The 25,314-nt window shown below is 44.9% G+C and overlaps 1 protein-coding gene across 1 annotated transcript in view; it reads right to left on the bottom strand.

The window, feature by feature from the left end:
* LOC135513391 (adhesion G protein-coupled receptor B3-like) overlaps positions 1 to 25,314 on the bottom strand; it is a 143,934-nt gene that overhangs the window by 94,635 nt on the left and 23,985 nt on the right. Inside the window, exon 6 of the mRNA XM_064936315.1 lies at positions 1,736 to 1,844. Coding sequence (XP_064792387.1) covers positions 1,736 to 1,844 — 109 coding nt within the window. The remainder of the gene's footprint in view (positions 1 to 1,735; positions 1,845 to 25,314) is intronic.

Below are 25,314 nucleotides of genomic sequence, written 5' to 3'. Positions count from 1 at the left end.
AGGGTTCTATCCACACGGTTTCTATTGGAATACTGGACCTAGATCTGTGTTAGGAGGGTTCTATCCACACGGTTTCTATTGGAATACTGGACCTAGATTTGTGTTAGGAGGGTTCTATTGGAATACTGGACCTCAATCTGTGTTAGGAGGGTTCTATTGGAATACTGGACCTCAATCTGTGTTAGGAGGGTTCTATTGGAATACTGGACCTAGATCTGTGTTAGGAGGGTTCTATTGGAATACTGGACCTCAATCTGTGTTAGGAGGGTTCTATTGGAATACTGGACCTAGATCTGTGTTAGGAGGGTTCTATTGGAATACTGGACCTAGATCTGTGTTAGGAGGGTTCTATCCACACGGTTTCTATTGGAATACTGGACCTCAATCTGTGTTAGGAGGGTTCTATTGGAATACTGGACCTCAATCTGTGTTAGGAGGGTTCTATTGGAATACTGGACCTAGATCTGTGTTAGGAGGGTTCTATTGGAATACTGGACCTCAATCTGTGTTAGGAGGGTTCTATTGGAATACTGGACCTAGATCTGTGTTAGGAGGGTTCTATTGGAATACTGGACCTAGATCTGTGTTAGGAGGGTTCTATTGGAATACTGGACCTCAATCTGTGTTAGGAGGGTTCTATTGGAATACTGGACCTAGATCTGTGTTAGGAGGGTTCTATTGGAATACTGGACCTAGATCTGTGTTAGGAGGGTTCTATTGGAATACTGGACCTAGATCTGTGTTCGGAGGGTTCAATCCAAGCGGTTCCTATTGGAATACTGGACCTAGATCTGTGTTTGGAGGGTTCTATCAACACGGTTTCTATTGGAATACTGGACCTCAATCTGTGTTAGGAGGGTTCAATCCACACGGTTTCTATTGGAATACTGGACCTAGATCTGTGTTAGGAGGGTTCTATTGGAATACTGGACCTAGATCTGTGTTAGGAGGGTTCTATTGGAATACTGGACCTAGATCTGTGTTAGGAGGGTTCTATTGGAATACTGGACCTAGATCTGTGTTCGGAGGGTTCAATCCAAGCGGTTCCTATTGGAATACTGGACCTAGATCTGTGTTTGGAGGGTTCTATCAACACGGTTTCTATTGGAATACTGGACCTCAATCTGTGTTAGGAGGGTTCAATCCACACGGTTTCTATTGGAATACTGGACCTAGATCTGTGTTAGGAAGGTACCATTGGAATACTGGACCTAGATCTGTGTTAGGAGGGTCCTATTGGAATACTGGACCTCAAACTGTGATAGGGGGGTTCTTTTGGAATACTGGACCTAGAGACTTGAGGTTCATTCTATGGTTGACTCACCCTGACCACGGTTTCTACCCACTGAAGACATGGTTGATGTTGGAACGTCGGATGTGAGTGTTTTCTTAGGAGTTAATCACAAGCTAGGTTTTAAATAACCATATTGATTAGTGGTTGTTTGTTAGGCTAAGCCTCCATCCCCTCCTTCCTTCCTCCCCTCCCTCCTTCTCCTCCCCTCCCTTCCACGCATAATTTATCCCAGATTACTGATGGATGGAGGGGGAATTGACATGGGGAGTCAGCAGCAGAAACATTTTGTTTATTCACACATGGACGATTGATTGTTGAATATCGATTTGATAATTGTTACTTTCACCCAGCTGGGTGGCTGGGTTGTGGAGAAAAATAAGGCTGTGGGACTCCCATCCCAGGCCTGTGGGCTGTGAGAATAGATCTGTCTGTGGTTCTTACCCAAGTTCCCAGTCATCAGATAGGCGTTGTGGAAATCCTTCATGCCCAGGCCAACGATGTGGATGAATTCCTCGATGACCTGCATCAGCTCCACTGCACCTGGATAGATCTAGAGAGATGACAACAACATTACAGTTAATAACAAGTGAGAGGTCAGGACAACATTACAGTTAACTAGTGAGAGGTCAGGACAACATTACAGTTAACTAGTGAGAGGTCAGGACAACATTACAGTTAACTAGTGAGAGGTCAGGACAACATTACAGTTGACTAGTGAGAGGTCAGGACAACATTACAGTTAACTAGTGAGAGATGAGGACAACATTACAGATAACTAGTGAGAGATGAGGACAACAGTACAGTTAACCAGTGAGAGATGAGGACAACATTATAGTTAACTAGTGAGAGGTGAGGACAACATTACAGATAACTAGTTAGAGATGAGGACAACATTACAGATAACTAGTGAGAGGTGAGGACAACATTACAGATAACTAGTGAGAGATGAGGACAACATTACAGATAACTAGTGAGAGATGAGGACAACATTACAGTTAACTAGTTAGAGATGAGGACAACATTACAGTTAACTAGTGAGAGACGACAACATCACAGTTAACTAGTGAGAGACGACAACATTACAGTTAACTAGTTAGAGATGAGGACAACATTACAGTTAACTAGTGAGAGACGACAACATCACAGTTAACTAGTTAGAGATGAGGACAACATTACAGTTAACTAGTGAGAGACGACAACATTACAGTTAACGAGTGAGAGATGAGGACAACATTACAGTTAACTAGTGAGAGACGACAACATCACAGTTAACTAGTTAGAGATGACAACAACATTACAGTTAATTAGTGGGAGATGACAACAACATTTCAGTTAATTAGTGGGAGAGGACAACAACATTACAGTTAACTAGTGAGAGATGACAACAACATTACAGTTAATTAGTGGGAGAGGACAACAACATTACAGTTAACTAGTGAGAGATGAGGACAACATTACATATAACTAGTGAGAGATGAGGACAACATTACAGATAACTAGTGAGAGATGACAACAACATTACAGTTAACTAGTGAGAGATGAGGACAACATTACAGATAACTAGTGAGTGATGACAACAACATTACAGTTAATTAGTGAGAGATGACAACAACATTACAGTTAATTAGTGAGAGATGACAACAACATTACAGTTAACTAGTGAGAGATGAGGACAACATTACATATAACTAGTGAGAGATGAGGACAACATTACAGTTAACTAGTGAGAGATGACAACAACATTACAGTTAATTAGTGAGAGATGACAACAACATTACAGTTAACTAGTGAGAGATGACAACAACAGTACAGTTAACTAGTGAGAGATGAGGACAACAGTACAGTTAACTAGTGAGAGATGAGGACAACAGTACAGTTAACTAGTGAGAGATGAGGACAACAGTACAGTTAACTAGTGAGAGATGACAACATTACAGATAACTAGTAAGAGGTGAGGACAACATTACATATAACTAGTTAGAGATGAGGACAACATTACAGTTAACTAGTGAGAGATGACAACAACATTACAGTTAATTAGTGAGAGATGACAACAACATTACAGTTAACTAGTGAGAGATGACAACAACAGTACAGTTAACTAGTGAGATATGACAACAACATTACAGTTAACTGGTGAGAGATGAGGACAACATTACAGATAACTAGTGAGTGATGACAACAACAGTACAGTTAATTAGTGAGAGATGACAACAACATTACAGTTAACTAGTGAGAGATGAGGACAACATTACATATAACTAGTTAGAGATGAGGACAACATTACAGTTAACTAGTGAGAGATGACAACAACATTACAGTTAATTAGAGAGAGATGACAACAACATTACAGTTAACTAGTGAGAGATGACAACAACAGTACAGTTAACTAGTGAGAGGTGAGGACAACAGTGCAGTTAACTAGTGAGAGATGAGGACACCAGTACAGTTAACTAGTGAGAGATGAGGACAACAGTACAGTTAACTAGTGAGAGACGACAACATTACAGATAACTAGTAAGAGGTGAGGACAACATTACAGTTAACTAGTGAGAGATGAGGACAACAGTACAGTTAACTAGTGAGAGATGAGGACTACATTACAGTTAACTAGTGAGAGATGAGGACAACAGTACAGTTAACTAGTGAGAGATGACAACAACATTACAGTTAACTAGTGAGAGATGAGGACAACAGTACAGTTAACTAGTGAGAGATGAGGACAACAGTACAGTTAACTAGTGAGAGATGAGGACAACAGTACAGTTAACTAGTTAGAGATGAGGACAACATCTAGTCCGTATCAGTGCAGCCGTTACATAGGTCAAAACCACATCTCAAATGTCCCCCACATTTCCTATATACTGTTGTCTGCTTTACCAGGGCCCATAGGGCACTAGGAAATACAATGCCATTTGGGACAAAGAACTAGACGTGGGAAGAGAGGCGAGAAACTTCACAGTTATCTTATTACAGCAACATCAGTGCTGCCATTACATGTACACAGCATTAGTCGGTAGTGTTATACCAGCGTTCCTCTTGGAGCTGTCTCCTGGGAGAGAGGGAGGTTGGTGGGTAAAACAGGGCTGTGTAAATCGTAGAGGCGTTATGTGAGGGATAGAAGCAAACACAATGTCGTAGGGTTATGTGAAGACTTCATTTCTAACAGAGCGTTTACTTTGACTGATTTTACTTGTCCAACATGAACCAAAACAATCTAAAAATGTTCATCTTCCACTCATCAGACATCTCACCTCTGACCAGGACATGGCTACTAGCTACTAGAATCTGGTACCCTTTAAAAGGAGACAGACCAGGACATGGCTACTAGCTACTAGAATCTGGTACCCTTTAAAAGGGGACAGACCAGGACATGGCTACTAGCTACTAGATTCTGGTACCCTTTAAAAGGGGACAGACCAGGACATGGCTACTAGCTACTAGATTCTGGTACCCTTTAAAAGGGGACAGACCAGGACATGGCTACAAGCTACTAGATTCTGGTACCCTTTAAAAGGGGACAGACCAGGACATGGCTACAAGCTACTAGATTCTGGTACCCTTTAAAAGGGGACAGACCAGGACATGGTTACTAGATTCTGGTACCCTTTAAAAGGGGACAGACCAGGACATGGCTACTATCTACTAGATTCTGGTACCCTTTAAAAGGGGACAGACCAGGACATGGCTACAAGCTACTAGATTCTGGTACCCTTTAAAAGGGGACAGACCAGGACATGGCTACTAGCTACTAGATTCTGGTACCCTTTAAAAGGGGACAGACCAGGACATGGTTACTAGATTCTGGTACCCTTTAAAAGGGGACAGACCAGGACATGGCTACTAGCTACTAGATTCTGGTACCCTTTAAAAGGGGACAGACCAGGACATGGTTACTAGATTCTGGTACCCTTTAAAAGGGGACAGACCAGGACATGGTTACTAGATTCTGGTACCCTTTAAAAGGGGACAGACCAGGACATGGTTACTAGATTCTGGTACCCTTTAAAAGGGGACAGACCAGGACATGGCTACTAGCTACTAGATTCTGGTACCCTTTAAAAGGGGACAGACCAGGACATGGTTACTAGATTCTGGTACCCTTTAAAAGGGGACAGACCAGGACATGGTTACTAGATTCTGGTACCCTTTAAAAGGGGACAGACCAGGACATGGTTACAAGATACTGGTACCCTTTAAAAGGGGACAGACCAGGACATGGTTACTAGATTCTGGTACCCTTTAAAAGGGGACAGACCAGGACATGGTTACTAGATACTGGTAACCTTTAAAAGGGGACAGACCAGGACATGGTTACTAGATACTGGTAACCTTTAAAAGGGGACAGACCAGGACATGGTTACTAGATACTGGTAACCTTTAAAAGGGGACAGACCAGGACATGGCTACTAGATACTGGTAACCTTTAAAAGGGGACAGACCAGAACATGGTTACTAGATACTGGTAACCTTTAAAAAGGGACAGACCAGGACATGGTTACTAGATACTGGTAACCTTTAAAAGGGGACAGACCAGAACATGGTTACTAGATACTGGTAACCTTTAAAAGGGGACAGACCAGGACATGGTTACTAGATACTGGTAACCTTTAAAAGGGGACAGACCAGGACATGGCTACAAGCTACTAGATTCTGGTACCCTTTGTGACGCCCCTCCCACTCTGTCTGCCGTATTCTTTCTCTTTGCTCTTGTTTTCCATATTAGGATGTCGGTGGGCGGGGCTGGGAGGGTCGTCAGGACACACCTGGGCTTGGGTGTGTCCCAGGATAAATACACCTCTTCCTCATTCATTGAGGGGACTCTCTCCATGCAGACACACTGATAGAGTCTGGTTTGGCATTTTTGTCTCTGTTTTGTTTGCTTGCTTTGGCACCTTTCAACACCCCTCATTATCACATTTTTTCACGCAGCCACTCACTTACACTGCTGATTACACCATTGTTAATTGTATTTATGTTACTTCAGTCAATAAATCTATTTTTGTTATTATTTATTCACACGTTGTCTCCTTTTTGTTACGGACTTCGAGCTGGTGTTGTGACACCTTTTTTAAAATGTTTAATTTTACCTTTATTTAACAAGGCAATTCAGTTAAGAACAAATTCTTATTTACAATGACAGCCTAGGAACAGTGGGTTAACTGGCCTAGGAACAGTGGGTTAACTGGCCTAAGAACAGTGGGTTACCTGGCCAAGGAACAGTGGGTTAACTGCCTTGTTCAGAGGAAGAACGACACATTTTTACCTTGTCAGCTCTGGAATTCGATCTTGCAAACTTCTAGTTACTAGCCCAACGCTCTAACCACTAGGCTACACCAGGACATGGTTACTAGTCCAACGCTCTAACCACTAGGCTACACCAGGACATGGCTACTAGTCCAACGCTCTAACCACTAGGCTACACCAGGACGTGGCTACTAGTCCAACGCTCTAACCACTAGGTTACACCAGGACATGGCTACTAGTCCAACACTCTAACCACTAGGCTACACCAGGACATGGCTACTAGTCCAACGCTCTAACCACTAGGTTACACCAGGACATGGCTACTAGTCCAACGCTCTAACCACTCGGCTACACCAGGACATGGCTACTAGTCCAACGCTCTAACCACTAGGCTACACCAGGACATGGTTACTAGCTACTAGATACTGGTTACCTTTAAAAGGGGACAGACCAGGACATGGTTACTAGCTACTAGATACTGGTACCCTTTAAAAGGGGACAGACCAGGACATGGCTACGAGATACTGGTTACCTTTAAAAGGGGACAGACGAGGACATGGTTACTAGATACTGGTAACCTTTAAAAGGGGACAGACCAGGACATGGTTACTAGATAAGGGTAACCTTTAAAAGGGGACAGACCAGGACATGATTACTAGATACGGGTAACCTTTAAAAGGGGACAGACCAGGACATGGTTACTAGATACTGGATACTGGTAACCTTTAAAAGGGGACAGACCAGGACATGGTTACTAGATACTGGATACTGGTTACCTTTAAAAGGGGACAGACCAGGACATGGTTACTAGCTACTAGATACTGGTACCCTTTAAAAGGGGACAGACCAGGACATGGCTACGAGATACTGGTTACCTTTAAAAGGGGACAGACGAGGACATGGTTACTAGATACTGGTAAGCTTTAAAAGGGGACAGACCAGGACATGGTTACTAGGTAAGGGTAACCTTTTAAAAGGTGACAGACCAGGACATGATTACTAGATACGGGTAACCTTTAAAAGGGGACAGACCAGGACATGGTTACTAGATACTGGATACTGGTAACCTTTAAAAGGGGACAGACCAGGACATGGTTACTAGATAAGGGTAACCTTTAAAAGGGGACAGACCAGGACATGGTTACTAGATACTGGATACTGGTAACCTTTAAAAGGGGACAGACAGGACATGGTTACTAGATACTGGTAACCTTTAAAAGGGGACAGACCAGGACATGGTTACTAGATAAGGGTAACCTTTAAAAGGGGACAGACCAGGACATGGTTACTAGATACTGGTAACCTTTAAAAGGGGACAGACCAGGACATGGTTACTAGATAAGGGTAACCTTTAAAAGGGGACAGACCAGGACATGATTACTAGATACGGGTAACCTTTAAAAGGGGACAGACCAGGACATGGTTACTAGATACTGGATACTGGTAACCTTTAAAAGGGGACAGACCAGGACATGGTTACTAGATAATAGATACTGGTAACCTTTAAAAGGGGACAGACCAGGACATGGTTACTAGCTACTAGATACTGGTAACCTTTAAAAGGGGACAGACCAGGACATGGCTACGAGATACTGGTTACCTTTAAAAGGGGACAGACGAGGACATGGTTACTAGATACTGGTAACCTTTAAAAGGGGACAGACCAGAACATGGTTACTAGATAAGGGTAACCTTTAAAAGGGGACAGACCAGGACATGGCTACTAAATACTGGTACCCTTTAAAAGGGGACAGACCAGGACATGGTTACTAGATACTAGATACGGGTAACCTTTAAAAGGGGACAGACCAGGACATGGTTACTAGATACTAGATACGGGTAACCTTTAAAAGGGGACAGACCAGGACATGGTTACTAGATACTAGATTCTGGTACCCTTTAAAAGGGGACAGACCAGGACATGGCTACTAAATATTGGTACCCTTTAAAAGGGGACAGACCAGGACATGGTTACTAGATACTAGATACTGGTACCCTTTAAAAGGGGACAGACCAGGACATGGTTACTAGATACTAGATACGGGTAACCTTTAAAAGTGGACAGACCAGGACATGGCTACTAGATACTGGTAACCTTTAAAAGGGGACAGACCAGGACATGGCTACTAAATACTGGTACCCTTTAAAAGGGGACAGACCAGGACATGGTTACTAGATACTAGATACTGGTACCCTTTAAAAGGGGACAGACCAGGACATGGTTACTAGATACTAGATACGGGTAACCTTTAAAAGGGGACAGACCAGGACATGGCTACTTGCTAGTAGGTACTAGTACCTTTTAAAAGGGGGCATTGTCTAGTGCCTACTAAAAGTGATTGCATAGGTCAGGACATTGTTCAAAATCAGACATCTGTCAGTACATGTATTGATCTTTGCATTATCCGACAGTGAACCTTTGAGACAGACACCCTGACAGAGCAGGACATGGCTAGTAGATAGACACTGCCCTTTAGAAGCACACTGTCTAGTGACCACTGGAGAGCTAGAGACTACCCTTTAAAAGGACACTGCTTAGTGACCACTGGAGAGTGATTGCTCAAGACAGAGCAGTGCGTCTGTCCTTAGGGACCTGCCATCAGTGTCAGAGAGAATGCAAAGGAAGCATTCAGGACCATGGATAGAGACAGAGCAACACACTCACGCAAGCACACCTGTCTCCTTCCAGCTGATACACATTAAGACACACTAATCCGATCGTTGACCTTGAAGAGATCGGCCCACTATCCTGGCAGACCTGAATCTAGCAGAGAGGGATCAGCTGTAATCAGAGGGGACTTGATTTGGGGGCAGACATTTTGTGTGATTTGAGTGAGGCAGACTGTTAATGCGCTGATGATGATGATATCAATATATCCTTTTTGTTCTATTGTTCTTTGTACTTTCCTTAAGATGTACCAAATGGATCTATTCTAATTTAATCAGCAATTCAAACAGTGTTAAAATGGTACTTGAAAACAATTAGATTTATCAGGAAGGAAAATACCCATTATTACAGTAGCTGTTCTAGACATGGACACAGAATAGCAGCATGTGAGTTAGCTTCACAGTGCCTTGCGAAAGTATTCGGCCCCCTTGAACTTTGCGACCTTTTGCCACATTTCAGGCTTCAAACATAAAGATATAAAACTGTATTCAATCAACAACAAGTGGGACATAATCATGAAGTGGAACAACATTTTTTGGATATTTCAAACTTTTTTAACAAATCAAAAACTGAAAAATTGGGCGTGCAAAATTATTCAGCCCCTTTACTTTCAGTACAGCAAACTCTCTCCAGAAGTTCAGTGAGGATCTCTGAATGATCCAATGTTGACCTAAATGACTAATGATGATAAATACAATCCACCTGTGTGTAATCAAGTCTCCGTATAAATGCACCTGCACTGTGATAGTCTCAGAGGTCCGTTAAAAGCGCAGAGAGCATCATGATGAACAAGGAACACACCAGGCAGGTCCGAGATACTGTTGTGAAGAAGTTTAAAGCCGGATTTGGATACAAAAGCTTTCCCAAGCTTTAAACATCCCAAGGAGCACTGTGCAAGCGATAATATTGAAATGGAAGGAGTTTTTAATTTTTATCTTTATTTTACTAGGCAAGTCAGTTAAGAACAAATTCTTATTTTCAATGATGGCCTAGGAACAGTGGGTTAACTGCCTGTTCAGGGGCAGAATGACAGATTTGTACCTTGTCAGCTCGGGGATATGAACTTACAACCTTTCAGTTACAAGTCCAACACTCTAACCACTAGGCTACCCTGCCGCCCCAGTACTAGACCACTGCAAATCTACCAAGACCTGGCCGTCCCTCTAAACTTTCAGCTCATACAAGGAGAAGACTGATCAGAGATGCAGCCAAGAGCCCCATGATCACTCTGGATGAACTGCAGAGATCTACAGCTGAGGTGGGAGACTCTGTCCATAGGACAACAATCAGTCGTATATTGCACAAATCTGGCCTTTATGGAAAAGTGGCAAGAAGAAAGACATTTCTTAAAGATATCCATAAAAAGTGTAGTTTAAAGTTTGCCACAAGCCACCTGGGAGACACACCAAACATGTGGAATAAGGTGCTCTGGTCAGATGAAACCAAAATTGAACTTTTTGGCAACAATGCAAAACGTTATGTTTGGCGTAAAAGCAACACAGCTCATCACCCTGAACACTATCCCCACTGTCAAACATGGTGGTTTGGGCCTGCTTTTCTTCAGCAGGGACAGGGAAGATGGTTAAAATTGATGTGAAGATGGATGGAGCCAAATACAGGACCATTCTGGAAGAAAACCTGATGGAGTCTGCAAAAGACCTGAGACTGGGACGGAGATTTGTCTTCCAACAAGACAATGATCCAAAACATAAAGCAAAATCTACAATGGAATGGTTCAAAAATAAACATATCCAGGTGTTAGAATGGCCAAGTCAAAGTCCAGGCCTGAATCCAATCGAGAATCTGTGGAAAGAACTGAAAACTGCTGTTCACAAATGCTCTCCATCCAACCTCACTGATCTCGAGCTGTTTTGCAAGGAGGAATGGGAGAAAAAAATTCAGTCTCTCGATGTGCAAAACTGATAGAGACATACCCCAAGCGACTTACAGCTGTAATCGCAGCACACACTCACACATATACTTACTGACACGTGCACGCACACACACACACACACACACAGACACACACACACACAAACACACACACACAAACACACACACGTGTCTGTCTGACTAGCTAGCTGACTAGCTGTCTGAAAGCACATTTCTCCTCCCCCTCCTGCCTATGTGACCCATAGCGCAGGCCCTCTCTGGATGAATGGGGTAAAGGCCGCAGTGGAGGTGGATTCAAAGAGAAGCACCAGATCATCCTCATGCTCACACCACAGCAACAAGGTCTTTCTTCCTTCCCTTAGCAACAGACACACATACACACTGAGTGTACAAAACAACACCTTCCTAATATTGAGTTGAACCCCCATTTTGCTCTCAGAACAGACTAAGTTCGTCGGGGCATAGACTCTACAAGGTGTCGAAAGCGTTCTACAGGGATGCTGGCCCATGTTGACTCCAATTCTTCCCACAGTTGTGTCAAGTTGGCTGGATGTCCTTTGGGTGGTGGACCATTCGTGATACACACGGGAAACTGTTGAGCGTGAAAAACCCAGCAGCACTGAAATTCTTGACACAAACGTCTGGCTCCTACTCCCGTACCCCGTTCAAAGGCACTTCAAACTTTTGTCTGGCCCATTCACCCTATGAATGGAACACATACACAATCCACGCCTCAAGGCTTAACAAATCATTATTCAACTGGTCTCCTCCCCTTCATCTACACTGATTGAAGTGGATTTAACAAGTGACATCAATAAGGGATCATGTCATTCACCTGGATTCACCTGGTCAGTCTATGACATGGAAAGAGCAGGTGTTCTTAATGTTTTGTCAACTCAGTGTATTTCTGTGCTTGACAGCAACCGAACTACAACTCCCATCCTCTCCACAGCATTGACACATCTTATTTAACCAGGTAAGTAATTGAGAACACATTCTCATTCACAATAGTGACCTGACCAGGACGGAGATGTAAAACACAGCAAAGCTGTAACGATTCTCCTCCTCTTCTGAGGAGGAGTAGGACATATCGGACCAATATGCAGCGTGGTAAGTGTTCGTCATATTTATTACACTGAACACAAAAACAAACGAACAAGAGAATAAAGGAAAAACGAAACAGTCACGTATGGTGAAAACACTGAAACGGAAAATAACCACCCACAAACAAGAGTGGGAAAACAGGCTGCCTAAGTATGGTTCTCAATCAGAGACAACGATTGACAGCTGCCTCTGATTGGGAACCAATCCAGGCCAAACACATAGAAATATAAACAGAAGAACAAAACACAGAAAGCCCACCCCAACTCACGCCCTGACCAACCTGAAATAGAGACATACAAAAGGAACTAAGGTCAGGACGTGACAAAAGCAGACAATTACAGACAAAGCAGACAATTCTTGAACATTGCCATTCCTCAGCCATTGCCAAACCATTCCTCAACCATTCCTCAACCATTCCTCAACCATTCCTCAACCATTCCTCAACCATTCCTCAGCCATTACTCAACCATTACTCAGCCATCCCTCAGCCATTACTCAGCCATTCCTCAGCCATTACTCAACCATTACTCAACCATTACTCAGCCATTCCTCAGCCATTACTCAGCCATTACTCAACCATTCCTCAGCCATTACTCAACCATTCCTCAGCCATTACTCAACCATTACTCAACCATTACTCAGCCATTCCTCAGCCATTACTCAGCCATTACTCAACCATTACTCAACCATTACTCAGCCATTCCTCAACCATTCCTCAGACATTCCTCAGCCATTACTCAGCCATTACTCAACCATTACTCAGCCATTACTCAACCATTACTCAGCCATTCCTCAGCCATTCCTCAACCATTACTCAACCATTCCTCAGTATTACTCAACCATTACTCAGCCATTACTCAGCCATTACTCAGCCATTACTCAACCATTACTCAGCCATTACTCAACCATTCCTCAGCCATTCCTCAACCATTCCTCAACCATTCCTCAACCATTCCTCAGTATTACTCAACCATTCCTCAACCATTCCTCAGCCATTACTCAACCATTCCTCAACCATTACTCAGCCATTACTCAGCCATTCCTCAACCATTCCTCAACCATTACTCAGCCATTCCTCAACCATTCCTCAACCATTCCTCAGCCATTACTCAGCCATTCCTCAACCATTACTCAACCATTACTCAGCCATTACTCAGCCATTCCTCAGCCATTACTCAGCCATTCCTCAACCATTACTCAACCATTACTCAGCCATTACTCAGCCATTCCTCAGCCATTACTCAACCATTACTCAGCCATTCCTCAGCCATTCCTACTGCCAAAAACAACAGACATACAGCTGATATTTTCATCTCTACAACAACATACATGCAGCTCATCCTCCGTTTCCTCAGAAACAGTGATTACATGGCAGCATCCATCCACACTCATCATAGCCATTCCTGTACTACAAATAACAGGATTTGAAGTTCATTGCTTCTGTCTCGCTTTTAGAACACCAACACATTGTCTAGTTGTAAAATAATGCATAAAAACACATCTGTCCAAAATCCATCTTTTACCCTGATCCTTTAGATGACAGATGGCTGTCCTATCAGCTCATGGTCTGGTGAAGATGAACTACACATTGGCCAAAGAAGCACTCTTTATACCTAAATAGACTTGGCCTGAATCGCACATTCTTAAACACCAGGCAGGCAATCCTTAGACAGACACACATCCACACAAACACACACCCTCCTTAGGCAGACCGAGGGCTCTGTTCCTCAGCCAGTGAACTAATGAACCTTGTCTCCATCCTCCTCTGGGTTCCTAATCAGACAGACAGATTTCCGGTCTGCCTTCTCTCTCTGTGTGTGTGTGTGTGTGTGTGTGTGTGTGTGTGTGTGTGTGTGTGTGTGTGTGTGTGTGTGTGTGTGTGTGTGTGTGTGTGTGTGTGTGTGTGTGTGTGTGTGTGTGTGTGTGTGTGTGTGTGTGTGTGTGTGTGTGTGTGTGTGTGTGTGTGTGTGTAATTTCTGCAGTGGAGATGAGATTTGAATGAGATATGAAGCAGCATGCCAGAAAGAAATGCTTGTAGAAGGAAAGCTGTATGTCTGATGAGGAGCCCAGAGGAAGGCTGTATGTCTGATGAGGAGCCCAGAGGAAGGATGTCTGATGAGGAGCCCAGAGGAAGGCTGTATGTCTGATGGGGAGCCCAGAGGAAGGCTGTATGTCTGATGAGGAGCCCAGAGGAAGGCTGTATGTCTGATGAGGAGCCAAGAGGAAGGCTGTATGTCTGATGAGGAGCCCAGAGGAAGGATGTCTGATGAGGAGCCCAGAGGAAGGATGTCTGATGAGGAGCCAAGAGGAAGGATGTCTGATGAGGAGCCCAGAGGAAGGCTGTATATCTGATGAGGAGCCCAGAGGAAGGCTGTATGTCTGATGAGGAGCCCAGAGGAAGGCTGTATATCTGATGAGGAGCCCAGAGGAAGGCTGTATGTCTGATGAGGAGCCCCGAGGAAGGCTGTATGTCTGATGAGGAGCCCAGAGGAAGGCTGTATGTCTGATGAGGAGCCCAGAGGAAGGATGTATGTCTGATGAGGAGCCCAGAGGAAGGCTGTATGTCTAATGAGGAGCCCAGAGGAAGGATGTCTGATGAGGAGCCCAGAGGAAGGCTGTATGTCTAATGAGGAGCCCAGAGGAAGGATGTACGTCTGATGAGGAGCCCAGAGGAAGGATGTATGTCTGATGAGGAGCCCAGAGGAAGGCTGTATGTCTAATGAGGAGCCCAGAGGAAGGCTGTATGTATGATGAGGAGCCCAGAGGAAGGATGTCTTTCTGATGAGGAGCCCAGAGGAAGGCTGTATGTCTGATGAGGAGCCCAGAGGAAGGATGTCTGATGAGGAGCCCAGAGGAAGGATGTATGTCTGATGAGGAGCCCAGAGGAAGGCAGGATATCTGATGAGGAGCCCAGAGGAAGGCTGTATGTCTGATGAGGAGCCCAGAGGAAGGATGTCTTTCTGATGAGGAGCCCAGAGGAAGGCTGTATGTCTGATGAGGAGCCCAGAGGAAGGCTGTATGTCTGATGAGGAGCCCAGAGGAAGGATGTCTTTCTGATGAGGAGCCCAGAGGAAGGATGTCTTTCTGATGAGGAGCCCAGAGGAAGGCTGTATGTCTGATGAGGAGCCCAGAGGAAGGATGTCTGATGAGGAGCCCAGAGGAAGGATGTATGTCTGATGAGGAGCCCAGAGGAAGGCAGGATATCTGATGAGGAGCCCAGAGGAAGGCTGTATGTCTGATGAGGAGCCCAGAGGAAGGATGTCTGATGAGGAGCCCAGAGGAAGGCTGTATGTCTGATGAGGAGCCCAGAGGAAGGCTGTATGTCTGATGAGGAGCCCAGAGGAAGGATGTCTGATGAGGAGCCCAGAGGAAGGATGTCTGATGAGGAGCCCAGAGGAAGGCTGTATGTCTGATGAGGAGCCCAGAGGAAGGCTGTATGTCTGATGAGGAGCCCAGAGGAAGGCTGTATGTCTGATGAGGAGCCCAGAGGAAGGTTGTCTGATGAGGAGCCCAGAGGAAGGCTGTATGTCTGATGAGGAGCCCAGAGGAAGGCTGTATGTCTGATGAGGAGCCCAGAGGAAGGATGTCTGATGAGGAGCCCAGAGGAAGGATGTCTGATGAGGAGCCCAGAGGAAAGCTGTATGTCTGATGAGGAGCCCAGAGGAAGGATGTCTGATGAGGAGCCCAGAGGAAGGCTGTATGTCAGATGAGGAGCCCAGAGGAAGGCTGTATGTCTGATGAGGAGCCCAGAGGAAGGCTGTATATCTGATGAGGAGCCCAGAGGAAGGCTGTATGTCTGATGAGGAGCCCAAGGGAAGGCTGTATGTCTGATGAGGAGCCCAGAGGAAGGCTGTATGTCTGATGAGGAGCCCAGAGGAAGGATGTATGTCTGATGAGGAGCCCAGAGGAAGGCTGTATGTCTAATGAGGAGCCCAGAGGAAGGATGTCTGATGAGGAGCCCAGAGGAAGGCTGTATGTCTGATGAGGAGCCCAGAGGAAGGATGTATGTCTGATGAGGAGCCCAGAGGAAGGATGTATGTCTGATGAGGAGCCCAGAGGAAGGCAGGATATCTGATGAGGAGCCCAGAGGAAGGCTGTATGTCTAATGAGGAGCCCAGAGGAAGGATGTCTTTCTGATGAGGAGCCCAGAGGAAGGCTGTATGTCTGATGAGGAGCCCAGAGGAAGGATGTCTGATGAGGAGCCCAGAGGAAGGATGTATATCTGATGAGGAGCCCAGAGGAAGGCTGTATGTCTGATGAGGAGCCCCGAGGAAGGCTGTATGTCTGATGAGGAGCCCAGAGGAAGGCTGTATGTCTGATGAGGAGCCCAGAGGAAGGATGTATGTCTGATGAGGAGCCCAGAGGAAGGCTGTATGTCTAATGAGGAGCCCAGAGGAAGGATGTCTGATGAGGAGCCCAGAGGAAGGCTGTATGTCTAATGAGGAGCCCAGAGGAAGGATGTACGTCTGATGAGGAGCCCAGAGGAAGGATGTATGTCTGATGAGGAGCCCAGAGGAAGGCTGTATGTCTGATGAGGAGCCCAGAGGAAGGCTGTATGTCTAATGAGGAGCCCAGAGGAAGGCTGTATGTATGATGAGGAGCCCAGAGGAAGGATGTCTTTCTGATGAGGAGCCCAGAGGAAGGCTGTATGTCTGATGAGGAGCCCAGAGGAAGGATGTCTGATGAGGAGCCCAGAGGAAGGATGTATGTCTGATGAGGAGCCCAGAGGAAGGCAGGATATCTGATGAGGAGCCCAGAGGAAGGCTGTATGTCTGATGAGGAGCCCAGAGGAAGGATGTCTTTCTGATGAGGAGCCCAGAGGAAGGCTGTATGTCTAATGAGGAGCCCAGAGGAAGGCTGTATGTCTGATGAGGAGCCCAGAGGAAGGATGTCTGTCTGATGAGGAGCCCAGAGGAAGGATGTCTTTCTGATGTGGAGCCCAGAGGAAGGCTGTATGTCTGATGAGGAGCCCAGAGGAAGGATGTCTGATGAGGAGCCCAGAGGAAGGATGTATGTCTGATGAGGAGCCCAGAGGAAGGATGTCTGATGAGAAGCCCAGAGGAAGGCTGTATGTCTGATGAGGAGCCCAGAGGAAGGCTGTCTGATGAGGAGCCCAGAGGAAGGCTGTATGTCTGATGAGGAGCCCAGAGGAAGGCTGTATGTCTGATGAGGAGCCCAGAGGAAGGATGTCTGATGAGGAGCCCAGAGGAAGGATGTCTGATGAGAAGCCCAGAGGAAGGCTGTATGTCTGATGAGGAGCCCAGAGGAAGGCTGTATGTCTGATGAGGAGCCCAGAGGAAGGCTGTATGTCTGATGAGGAGCCCAGAGGAAGGTTGTCTGATGAGGAGCCCAGAGGAAGGCTGTATGTCTGATGAGGAGCCCAGAGGAAGGCTGTATGTCTGATGAGGAGCCCAGAGGAAGGATGTCTGATGAGGAGCCCAGAGGAAGGATGTCTGATGAGGAGCCCAGAGGAAGGCTGTATGTCTGATGAGGAGCCCAGAGGAAGGATGTCTGATGAGGAGCCCAGAGGAAGGCTGTATGTCTGATGAGGAGCCCAGAGGAAGGCTGTATGTCTGATGAGGAGCCCAGAGGAAGGCTGTATGTCTGATGAGGAGCCCAGAGGAAGGCTGTATGTCTGATGAGGAGCCCAGAGGAAGGCTGTATGTCTGATGAGGAGCCCAGAGGAAGGCTGTATGTCTGATGAGGAGCCCAGAGGAAGGATGTATGTCTGATGAGGAGCCCAGAGGAAGGCTGTATGTCTGATGAGGAGCCCAGAGGAAGGATGTCTGATGAGGAGCCCAGAGGAAGGCTGTATGTCTGATGAGGAGCCCAGAGGAAGGATGTATGTCTGATGAGGAGCCCAGAGGAAGGATGTATGTCTGATGAGGAGCCCAGAGGAAGGCAGGATATCTGATGAGGAGCCCAGAGGAAGGCTGTATGTCTGATGAGGAGCCCAGAGGAAGGATGTCTTTCTGATGAGGAGCCCAGAGGAAGGCTGTATGTCTGATGAGGAGCCCAGAGGAAGGATGTCTGATGAGGAGCCCAGAGGAAGGATGTATGTCTGATGAGGAGCCCAGAGGAAGGCTGTATGTCTGATGAGGAGCCCAGAGGAAGGCTGTATGTCTGATGAGGAGCCCAGAGGAAGGCTGTATGTCTGATGAGGAGCCCAGAGGAAGGATGTCTTTCTGATGAGGAGCCCAGAGGAAGGCTGTATGTCTGATGAGGAGCCCAGAGGAAGGCTGTATATCTGATGAGGAGCCCAGAGGAAGGCTGTATGTCTGATGAGGAGCCCAGAGGAAGGCTGTATGTCTGATGAGGAGCCCAGAGGAAGGCTGTATGTCTGATGAGGAGCCCAGAGGAAGGATGTATGTCTGATGAGGAGCCCAGAGGAAGGCTGTATGTCTGATGAGGAGCCCAGAGGAAGGATGTCTGATGAGGAGCCCAGAGGAAGGCTGTATGTCTGATGAGGAGCCCAGAGGAAGGATGTATGTCTGATGAGGAGCCCAGAGGAAGGATGTATGTCTGATGAGGAGCCCAGAGGAAGGCAGGATATCTGATGAGGAGCCCAGAGGAAGGCTGTATGTCTAATGAGGAGCCCAGAGGAAGGATGTCTTTCTGATGAGGAGCCCAGAGGAAGGCTGTATGTCTGATGAGGAGCCCAGAGGAAGGATGTCTGATGAGGAGCCCAGAGGAAGGATGTATGTCTGATGAGGAGCCCAGAGGAAGGCAGGATATCTGATGAGGAGCCCAGAGGAAGGCTGTATGTCTAATGAGGAGCCCAGAGGAAGGCTGTATGTCTGATGAGGAGCCCAGAGGAAGGATGTCTTTCTGATGAGGAGCCCAGAGGAAGGCTGTATGTCTGATGAGGAGCCCAGAGGAAGGATGTCTGATGAGGAGCCCAGAGAAAGGCAGTATGTCTGATGAGGAGCCCAGAGGAAGGATGTATGCCTGATGAGGAGCCCAGAGGAAGGCAGGATATCTGATGAGGAGCCCAGAGGAAGGCTGTATGTCTGATGAGGAGCCCAGAGGAAGGATGTCTGATGAGGAGCCCAGAGGAAGGCAGGATATCTGATGAGGAGCCCAGAGGAAGGCTGTATGTCTGATGAGGAGCCCAGAGGAAGGATGTCTGATGAGGAGCCCAGAGGAAGGCTGTATGTCTGATGAGGAGCCCAGAGGAAGGATGTATGCCTGATGAGGAGCCCAGAGGAAGGCAGGATATCTGATGAGGAGCCCAGAGGAAGGCTGTATGTCTGATGAGGAGCCCAGAGGAAGGCTGTATGTCTGATGAGGAGCCCAGAGGAAGGCTGTATGTCTGATGAGGAGCCCAGAGGAAGGATGTATGTCTGATGAGGAGCCCAGAGGAAGATGGAGATAAGGTTCAAGTCAAATCAAAGTGTATTGGTTAAGTACACATATTTGCAGGTGTTATAGCAGGTGCAGTGAAATGCTCATGTTACTAGCTCCAATAGTGCAGGACAATTTCTACAGTTCAAATACAGTCAAATAATCAATGATCCAAACAATAAATCAAGAAATGACAATGAGTGAGAATGTGTCAGAATCCAGAATATAAATACTGTATATGGTGTGTATAGACAGTATAGAATGTGTCAGAATCCAGAATATAAATACATGGTGTGTATAGACGGTATAGAATGATTCAGAATCCAGAATATAAATACATGGTGTTATAGACGGTATAGAATCATTCAGAATCCAGAATATAAATACATGGTGTTATAGACGGTATAGAATGATTCAGAATCCAGAATATAAATACATGGTGTGTATAGACGGTATAGAATGATTCAGAATCCAGAATATAAATACATGGTGTTATAGACGGTATAGAATGATTCAGAATCCAGAATATAAATACATGGTGTTATAGACGGTATAGAATGATTCAGAATCCAGAATATAAATACATGGTGTTATAGACGGTATAGAATGTGTCAGAATCCAGAATATAAATACATGGTGTTATAGACGGTATAGAATCATTCAGAATCCAGAATATAAATACATGGTGTTATAGACGGTATAGAATGTGTCAGAATCCAGAATATAAATACATGGTGTTATAGACGGTATAGAATCATTCAGAATCCAGAATATAAATACATGGTGTTATAGACGGTATAGAATGTGTCAGAATCCAGACTATAAATACATGGTGTGTATAGACGGTATAGAATCATTCAGAATCCAGAATATAAATACATGGTGTGTATAGACAGTATAGAATGTGGAAAAGAAAATGGTATGTACAGTAGTAGGTATATTAGGATAAGCTATGTGGAGAATACTGTAGAGTCATACACATTGAGTATAGAAATAGATTATGAGATGACCAGCGTTCAATGACTCTATATACTGTACATGGGGCATTAGTCTCAAGGTGCAGGGCAGAGTACAGGGCAGGTAGCTGATCAACAGTCTGATGGCCTGGAGATAGAAGCCGTTTTTCAGTCCTTCGGTCCCAGCTTTGATGCACCTGTACCGCCTCTGTCTGCTAGATGGTAGCAGGGTGAACAGACCGTGACTTCATCAGTTTACTGGCTGACAGACAGGGAATAGGAGGGTGTTTAAAAATGGACAGTTAGGCAGAGAGAGTTCTTAGCCAGCTGTACCTCCATGGTCTTTGTCTTTCTGATTATCTCATCTCAACTACCCACCTCTTACCCAAACTCTAACCCTCTGCAAGCTGAGAGACAGAGGATAGAAGGGTGTTAGGCAGAGAGAGTTCTTAGCCAGCTGTACCTTCATCGCCTTTGTCTTTCTGATTATCTCATCTCAACTACCCACCTCTTACCCAAACTCTAACCCTCTGCAGGCTGACAAGATGGCGCTGCAGTGAATAGCAACTGTTTTACAGGCTCCTGACCAATTCTGATGTTATTTTTCTTTCTTTTTTTCCCTGCTGATCTTACAAAAAGAAAATCATAACGTGTCCGCCATCCCCCAGACTCGAAAGAGTAAGCGACGGCAGAGAAGAGGCAGACCAGTCGGTATCCTGACAAAACTACGTTGGTGAGGAAATAAACCACCTTCTATTGAGGAACGTACCCGGAGAGCAACCTGGAAGAGCTCTGCTCGAGACTATCCTATCAGCGGGACCTGAGGAACTGTAATACTCTCTGTTTCTCTGAGACATGGTTGAACAAGGACATGGATAAAATACATCTATCTGATGTCTCCCTGCATCGTCTAGAGAGGACATGGATAATATACATCTATTGTCTCCATGCATCGTCTAGAGATGTCTCCATGCATCGTCTAGAGAGGACATGGATAATATACATCTATCTGATGTCTCCCTGCATCGTCTAGAGAGGACATGGATAATATACATCTATCTGATGTCTCCTGCATCGTCTAGAGAGGACATGGATAATATACATTTATCTGATGTCTCCTGCATCATCTAGAGAGGACATGGATAATATACATCTATCTGATGTCTCCATGCATCGTCTAGAGAGGACATGGATAATATACATCTATCTGATGTCTCCATGCATCGTCTAGAGAGGACATGGATAATATACATCTATCTGATGTCTCCCTGCATCATCTAGAGAGGACATGGATAATATACATCTATCTGATGTCTCCTGCATCGTCTAGAGAGGACATGGATAATATACATCTATCTGATGTCTCCCTGCATCATCTAGAGAGGACATGGATAATATACATCTATCTGATGTCTCCATGCATCATCTAGAGAGGACATGGATAACATACATCTATCTGATGTCTCCATGCATCATCTAGAGAGGACATGGATAATATACATCTATCTGATGTCTCCCTGCATCGTCTAGAGAGGACATGGATAATATACATCTATCTGATGTCTCCCTGCATCGTCTAGAGAGGACATGGATAATATACATCTATCTGATGTCTCCCTGCATCGTCTAGAGAGGACATGGATAATATACATCTATCTGATGTCTCCATGCATCATCTAGAGAGGACATGGATAATATACATCTATCTGATGTCTCCATGCATCGTCTAGAGAGGACATGGATAATATACATCTATCTGATGTCTCCATGCATCGTCTAGAGAGGACATGGATAATATACATCTATCTGATGTCTCCCTGCATCGTCTAGAGAGGACATGGATAATATACATCTATCTGATGTCTCCCTGCATCGTCTAGAGAGGACATGGATAATATACATCTATCTGATGTCTCCATGCATCATCTAGAGAGGACATGGATAATATACATCTATCTGATGTCTCCATGCATCGTCTAGAGAGGACATGGATAATATACATCTATCTGATGTCTCCATGCATCGTCTAGAGAGGACATGGAAAATATACATCTATCTGACGTCTCCCTGCATCGTCTAGAGAGGACATGGATAACATACATCTATCTGATGTCTCCATGCATCGTCTAGAGAGGACATGGATAATATACATCTATCTGATGTCTCCATGCATCGTCTAGAGAGGACATGGATAATATACATCTATCTGATGTCTCCATGCATCGTCTAGAGAGGACATGGATAATATACATCTATCTGATGTCTCCCTGCATCGTCTAGAGAGGACATGGATAATATACATCTATCTGACGTCTCCTTGCATCGTCTAGAGAGGACATGGATAATATACATCTATCTGATGTCTCCCTGCATCGTCTAGAGAGGACATGGATAATATACATCTATCTGATGTCTCCCTGCATCGTCTAGAGAGGACATGGATAATATACATCTATCTCTGATGTCTCCCTGCATCGTCTAGAGAGGACATGGATAATATACATCTATCTGATGTCTCCCTGCATCGTCTAGAGAGGACATGGATAACATACATCTATCTGATGTCTCCCTGCATCGTCTAGAGAGGACATGGATAATATACATCTATCTGATGTCTCCCTGCATCGTCTAGAGAGGACATGGATAATATACATCTATCTGATGTCTCCCTGCATCGTCTAGAGAGGACATGGATAATATACATCTATCTGATGTCTCCCTGCATCATCTAGAGAGGACATGGATAATATACATCTATCTGATGTCTCCCTGCATCGTCTAGAGAGGACATGGATAATATACATCTATCTGATGTCTCCCTGCATCATCTAGAGAGGACATGGATAATATACATCTATCTGATGTCTCCCTGCATCGTCTAGAGAGGACATGGATAATATACATCTATCTGATGTCTCCCTGCATCGTCTAGAGAGGACATGGATAATATACATCTATCTGATGTCTCCCTGCATCGTCTAGAGAGGACATGGATAATATACATCTATCTGATGTCTCCATGCATCGTCTAGAGAGGACATGGATAATATACATCTATCTGATGTCTCCCTGCATCATCTAGAGAGGACATGGATAATATACATCTATCTGACGTCTCCCTGCATCGTCTAGAGAGGACATGGATAATATACATCTATCTGATGTCTCCCTGCATCGTCTAGAGAGGACGGGGGATAATATACATCTATCTGATGTCTCCCTGCATCGCCTAGAGAGGACATGGATAATATACATCTATCTGATGTCTCCCTGCATCGTCTAGAGAGGACATGGATAATATACATCTATCTGATGTCTCCTGCATCGTCTAGAGAGGACATGGATAATATACATCTATCTGATGTCTCCATGCATCGTCTAGAGAGGACATGGATAATATACATCTATCTGATGTCTCCCTGCATCGTCTAGAGAGGACATGGATAATATACATCTATCTGATGTCTCCCTGCATCGTCTAGAGAGGACATGGATAATATACATCTATCTGATGTCTCCATGCATCGTCTAGAGAGGACATGGATAATATACATCTATCTGATGTCTCCCTGCATCGTCTAGAGAGGACATGGATAATATACATCTATCTGACGTCTCCCTGCATCGTCTAGAGAGGACATGGATAATATACATCTATCTGATGTCTCCCAGCATCATCTAGAGAGGACATGGTTAATATACATCTATCTGACGTCTCCATGCATCGTCTAGAGAGGACATGGATAATATACATCTATCTGACGTCTCCCTGCATCATCTAGAGAGGACATGGATAATATACATCTATCTGATGTCTCCCTGCATCATCTAGAGAGGTGGGGGATAATATACATCTATCTGATGTCTCCATGCATCATCTAGAGAGGACATGGATAATATACATCTATCTGATGTCTCCCTGCATCGTCTAGAGAGGACATGGATAATATACATCTAGAGAGGACATGGATAATATACATCTATCTGATGTCTCCATGCATCGTCTAGAGAGGACATGGATAATATACATCTATCTGATGTCTCCCTGCATCGTCTAGAGAGGACATGGATAATATACATCTATCTGACGTCTCCATGCATCGTCTAGAGAGGACATGGATAATATACATCTATCTGATGTCTCCCTGCATCGTCTAGAGAGGACATGGATAATATACATCTATCTGATGTCTCCATGCATCGTCTAGAGAGGACATGGATAATATACATCTATCTGATGTCTCCCTGCATCGTCTAGAGAGGACATGGATAATATACATCTATCTGACGTCTCCCTGCATCGTCTAGAGAGGAGGGGGAAGAAGCGGGAGGAGTGGCTCTTTGTTAACAACAACTTGTGTTCGATCTGTAATGTTAAAGGAAGTTTGGGTTTTTGCTCGCCTGAGTTAGAATACTTCATGATAAGCTGCAGACCAGACTATTTACCAAGATTGTTTTCATATACATGTTTCATAGCTGTCTATTTACCACCACAAACCGATGCACTAACACTACGCTCAACAAGCTGTATAGGACTATAAGCAAATCAAAAAGTGCACATCCAGAGTTGGCGCATCTCGTGGCCAGTGATTTTAATGCAGGGAAACAGAAATCTGTTTTAACTCAAATGTTACCAGCATGTCACCAGCAAGTCACCAGCATGTCACCTGCATGTCACCTGTGCAACTAGAGGCGACAAAGCCCTTGATCACCTTAATGCACAGAAATGCTTACAAGGCAGTCCCTCACCCTCCCTTTGGCAAATCTGACCATAACTTTAACCTGCTAATTCCTTCTTACAAGCAAAA

This window comes from Oncorhynchus masou, chromosome 24 (assembly GCF_036934945.1).
Source record: "Oncorhynchus masou masou isolate Uvic2021 chromosome 24, UVic_Omas_1.1, whole genome shotgun sequence".
NCBI classification, from domain to species: domain Eukaryota; kingdom Metazoa; phylum Chordata; class Actinopteri; order Salmoniformes; family Salmonidae; genus Oncorhynchus; species Oncorhynchus masou.
The sequence above is the reverse complement of the archived record's forward strand: the minus strand, read 5'-3'. Positions and strand labels throughout refer to the sequence as shown.